This window comes from Pleuronectes platessa, chromosome 7 (genome assembly GCF_947347685.1).
Source record: "Pleuronectes platessa chromosome 7, fPlePla1.1, whole genome shotgun sequence".
NCBI classification, from domain to species: Eukaryota; Metazoa; Chordata; class Actinopteri; order Pleuronectiformes; family Pleuronectidae; genus Pleuronectes; species Pleuronectes platessa.
This window is the reverse complement of record NC_070632.1, coordinates 18,472,943-18,478,540: the sequence shown is the minus strand read 5'-3', so window position 1 is coordinate 18,478,540 and position 5,598 is coordinate 18,472,943. Positions and strand designations below refer to the sequence as shown.

The window sequence follows — 5,598 nt, the reverse complement described above, 5'->3', positions numbered from 1 at the left end:
CAAGAGAAAAACAATGGTCACATGACGTCCTATGTGCTCTGTTATTGGCTAGACAGCATTCGGCCCCTTAAATTGTGACTGTTGATTGGTTGAGGATAGCTGACGGTTGTCTGTGGCATGGGAGATTTTATTTATATCCGGCGTACACCGATGTTCATCCAGACAGGCGGTGTCTAAATCCAAAAGTAAGAATGGGTGCCCACCCCTCTACACATGCGACGGGACTCAGAAAAGAACAAATGAGGCGCTACATGTGCACTTTGACATGCGGCTTTACATGTGCACTTTGACATGCGACCTAAACAGCCTATGCATGATGCGACACATACAAAACAAACTGTTCTAATCACATAATTACTATGAACATTTTAGAATTATTATTATGCCTCTTAAACCTTTATCCACCTGTTTGAATATTAATAGAATAATTATAAAAAACTACTTATTAATGTAAAGCAGAGCTACATGGTTATATAACAACAAACCATATACTTTATTTAAAGACAAACAAAACCAGAGTGAAACAAAAATAAGTATCATCCGTTTCACAGAGGACGAGGGCTTATTACGTAAAACATATATTATTTATAACGTCTCTTGTTTTTACAGAACTAAGGTAGTTTTGATGACCTGCTTGAAACCTCCAGCTATTAAGAGAGTTGGGTCTTTTTTTGATAACTTATATTCAAAAACGTGTTAAAAGAAATATCTGTATTTGAATGAGAGACTGGCATCTTATCTAAACCTCTGAGAAAATGGAGACATCCAATTTAATCAATCACAATCCTCAGGGCAACGCTCACGAAGAAACAGCTACAACCTTCATTTTGTTGACTGTAGTATTAGATCGTATTTATTTTTTTGCAGTTATAGAACTGTAACACTCGGAGGACGATAAGTATTACCTGTGTTGACCGACAGAGGGCAGAAATACATCAACATACATTGCTTGCCCTGATACAAGGAGGAGATCGAAGAAGAAGACATGGAAAACGATGCTGCTGCTGCTAACTAGCATCTCACGATGAGCAGCAGAAGTTCACAGCGTCATGTTTAACTCCGGTTGAACCGCTCATAGACATTGTGAGTGCAACACAACCAGCTCTCCTGTCAAACCTGACACAGGTAGGTGGTAGAAGGAAGGAGCATGTTTGAGCTCCAGCTGTTAGCCACCGTCAGAGATGATGTCATGACAGAGCATAACGTTAGCATCGACTTACAGGAGATCTGGGGAACCCAGTAACGGCAAGCTCAAATTCCTCAAAATGCCTTTGTTATTGTTTGGAGGCAGCTGCCTTAGATGCCACACTGTTTGTTCGTTATTATAAACAAAAAGTGTTTTATTATTAAATGTATATAATTATGTATTGGTTTATGAAAGTTTATTGGATAGATTGTTAGGTCTGGGAGGGCGGTTGGACTCAAAATAAATCAAGAAAAGCTCCACATCTGTTAGCTCCATTTGCATGACCTTGGTGTCTATGTATAGGTAAGATGTCCAAGACTGTATTCAGAGTATCAAAACATGTTAAACTGCCAATTCAAAAGCTGAATTAAACATCTACAGTATTGTATCGCTAAGGCAGCCAAAGACTAAGGTGCATTGTTGCTCTCCAGCTAATTAACACTCATAAGCTTTGTTGCATGCATTTAAAATGTACTCTCTGACAGATTAAAACTTTTCTCTCGTTCTCATTTTCCAGGTGACATCAGACCCATGGCAGCTTCACAGTCTGCTATAACATTGGCCGTGTGCATCCTCATGATAACAGAGATCATACTTGCCAAGAAGGACTACTATGATATACTGGGAGTCCCCAAAGACGCCACTGAGAGACAGATAAAAAAGGCCTTCCACAGGCTTGCAATGAAATATCACCCCGATAAGAACAAGCGCCCGGACGCGGAAGTTACATTTAGGGAGATTGCTGAAGGTACAGTTGGTTTGTTCTTTTTTTTGGGGGGGGGCATGTAAAGATTAATGGTTTACCCTTATCAGTATCAGAATATCTGCTTTGTTGGCCAAGTATATGTACATGTACAAAAAAAAAATGTATTCGAGTTTTGCATTGTACTCAGTGTACTTTCATAGAAATAGACAACTGTGAGAGGATAACAACAAGAACAGTCAAAATGAACAAATTATTTAAAATGGTACAAAAGTACTTAAACTATAGTGATGAATGGTCCGGATTGTACAGAACAACAGATTATAAAGAAAGAGTATATGCAGCACATTGGAAACACTAATGACCAACAGCAGCAGCAAGTACACATTATGAGAGTTTGTACACAAGTCAACTGGTTCTAACATATATTTTCCACCATGCAGATTCAAATATTGATTTATCTGTTTCATTTTATATTCAGATTTGTATGTTTACGTTTGGGCTTCCTTCAACCCAGTTGTCATTGTAGGCAAACCTTCAGATACAGTGCTAAATGTGTCTTTCCTTGACTAAATATTTTCTTCCTTTCTCACGTGCAGCTTATGAAACTTTATCAGATGAAACCAGAAGAAGAGACTATAACCCATTTGGCGACACCTCTGCCTACTTCACCGGGGAGACTCGACGCAGACACAGAGAAGGAGCCCACCAGCCTTTCAGCTTTGATGACATATTCAAAGACTCTGACATATACAGCCAGAACAGACACGCCCGTCACCGACGACACTTTGATGAGCACTCCAGGTCCCACAAGGAGTCCCACAGCAGACACAAGAGACACTCTCAAGGAGGCTTTGGAGCAGGAGGTATCTTTGATGACATGTTTGAAGACATAGAGAGAATGTTTACTTTTGACAGACACAACAAGCAGTCTGAAAACCGGTTTCATGGTGCATCAAAACAACACTGCAGAACAGTGACGCAACGCAGAGGAAACATGGTGACCACGTACACAGACTGCACTGCACCTTGAGCAACAAAGTAAAGTGATACATGACCTAAAATTGCCTTACAGGAATGCAATACTGTTGCATTGATTAGGTCACTGAAAGCCACTTGGTTCAGGTACTGTGACGTTTGAGCTGACGATCCGGCACAGAATGAATGAAAAGCACTGACTAACCAGTTTAACACGCTTTGGTCCAAATTTAAATAAGCTTCCTTTGGCGTTAGGCTATTTCCTGTGTGCCCCTGAACTTTGAAATGATTGTGGTACTTTTTCAGTTCTTGTTGAAGTAACCTCTACTTCAAGTATCTTCTTTTGATAGTTGAACTTCAAAACATTGTTTATTTTACTGTTTTAATACATAAAACAGTCCAGGTGCACAAACATGTGTGTTGTTCTCACGTAGCTCACCCACCAATCAGTTTTTGTAGAGTTTTTGGTTTCTTTTGTGTGGGTTCTGCTATTGTTAGTCTCAAATCACAGCTGATGGCAGAGACAATAGCTTCTAGCAGAGTTTTGCTTATGGTTGTGAAATGGGGAGCAATGTCAACAACAACCTGGGACCCTGCACATGTTGCTGTGTTCAGTCTGTGTTTTAGGATTTGGTCTACATCTTGTTGGAACACATTACTCAAGAGGGCCAGTCTAACTTTTGAACACCATGTATTATTGTATAATTATAAAGAATTATAAATATCCCCAAATCGTAAGATATAATTAGGGAAGAGAAGTTACGTGTATACAGAAATGTCGGAGAATTCAGTGGATATGGCCCAGACAGACCTGCAATTCAATTCAAAGTGTGAAGCTTCAAATGTTGTATTTTGGCGAATTTTTTTTAGCGAGTTTTAAAATCAACTTGAATGTAATGTTTCAGACCAATGTGTTGGATTATTCTAGAGAAGTGTTGTCTATAATTTTCAATATAACCCAAGCTGATAGTAAAGAACCACAAAAGCTGTAAATTCAAATATAATCAGAGAGAATAACACTAATCTGAGAAAATTAGCAAATTTCATTCAAATTCTGCATGGATACTAATTCTTGTTAACCTGCATTAATTGCTAAATTCCATCTGTTGAATAACGGAAATATTATGCACATCTTGTAAAAACAAAAAACCTTTTGATGGGTGATGGAGGAACAAAACATCACAAAACGTTTGTAAAACAGACGTCTTGAGGTGTGGAAAATGTCCACACCTCAAGCTCCTGTTTTATTGATTTATTTGCCACTATAAATCCTCCGTCTCCATATGTTGTCATTATTTTTTCAAAGTACTTCTCTGTCACATTATGAGGGTTTAGTTGTTGTTTGATAGAACAACAACATATAATGTGGCCCCTGCTGAGCTCTGTTGTCTTATAACTATTCATACATGTTGGACATCAAAATGCTGCTTGCCAAATTAACCGCTACAAGTCGGCTTGATACTTTATTTTGTGTACGGCTGAGTGTCGAGGGATATCTTTACCAAGGCCACCTTTTTAGTACAGTAAAGTCACAGGTTTAATTTCTACATTTAACTTAACCTGCTCTTTACTTTAAAAATGTCATGAAACTGAACCACAACTCTTAAAATGTAGGTATTGAGCCACTTAAACTGTAAAGCAGAGTATGCACCTGGGGTTTTGGGACTCATTAATCAGCAGATTTTGTATTTTCAAAAAAAGTTTAAGACTGTGCAGTGTTGAATACAGCTGTCCATTTTAATTGCATTTGGTATTTTGCAGTGTAAAATATGTATGTTTAGATTAAGATCAAGTGTTAAGAACGCTGCAGTGCAAAGCTGAAGAAATACTTATAAACAGTATATGTGCCAAAATGAATTGATGCTCTGCACATGATGAAACACTCAATACATTCACATTTCCCATCACTTGTGTTACCTCAGTCACGGAACATGCTCCTTTGACATTGTGCTGTGAAATATTTATTTCTTATATTCATATCGTTGTTGTAAAATGTCCAATAGCACTTTACATTTCCAGTTTTATGTTTGTTTTTCAAAGAATGTGTTTCTAGAAATAAAATGTGGAGAACAAATTGAGATTCCTTCCTGTCTTTTGTAACCAAAGAATGAGAATGTTGTGCTTGTTCATATTATGGAGCAAGGGAATCCGTCATTGATACCAACCTGAGAAAGACACTGACATTGTACAAAGAATGACCACAGAGCAGATATAAGCAGAGCTTGCTGCACACAGAGGACAGGCCTCTCTGTCAAGCTAATGAAGGAACTGTAGAGACAGAGTTCTGCTTTTGATCAATGTGAAACAGTATAGAAACACTAGGGTGCAATTCTTCCTCAAATTTCACCAAATATGTTCTGAGTTGTCATAACAACAGACACAAACAGCTGGACATATATCTTTAAATATATATTATAATATAATCAAGTTAGTGGCACCATCTCCATCTGTCATTTGTTTATTTTTATATTTGCCATATTGTTAAAGCTTGATTACTTATAATCTTATTTTATTTTGTATTTTATTGCCCACCAAGCTGTTCCAGCATGAAACCTTGTCCCCTATTTATGGACTTGTCATGGAAAATTGCAAAGATGACCATCTGGTTAATATCATTCTGATCCTGGGAAAATGTCATTGTTTACAAATTCACATACATTATAACAAAACCGAGATCTAATGTATATAGGGCCTGAGAACTGACAGGCACTGACGGGCAGTGAGGCCCTAT

At 37.9% G+C, this 5,598-nt stretch overlaps 1 protein-coding gene across 1 annotated transcript; it reads left to right on the top strand.

Annotated features, from left to right (window-relative positions):
• The first annotated feature begins 959 nt into the window (after window positions 1-959).
• dnajb9a (DnaJ heat shock protein family (Hsp40) member B9a) lies at window positions 960-4,947 on the top strand. The gene is made up of 3 exons (XM_053426568.1): window positions 960-1,125; window positions 1,704-1,934; window positions 2,489-4,947. Exons 2-3 carry the CDS (start codon window positions 1,718-1,720, stop codon window positions 2,920-2,922), a joined length of 651 nt encoding a protein of 216 aa, XP_053282543.1. The 5' UTR covers window positions 960-1,125; window positions 1,704-1,717; the 3' UTR covers window positions 2,923-4,947.
• The last annotated feature ends 651 nt before the right edge of the window (window positions 4,948-5,598 follow it).

Bases quoted from the DNA above. Each gene is read 5' to 3' on its own strand.
- dnajb9a (XM_053426568.1), top strand. From the start codon at position 1,718: ATGGCAGCTTCACAGTCTGCTATAACATTGGCCGTGTGCATCCTCATG. The intron at 1,935-2,488 runs GTACAGTTGGTT...TCTCACGTGCAG, and splicing joins ATTTAGGGAGATTGCTGAAG to CTTATGAAACTTTATCAGAT.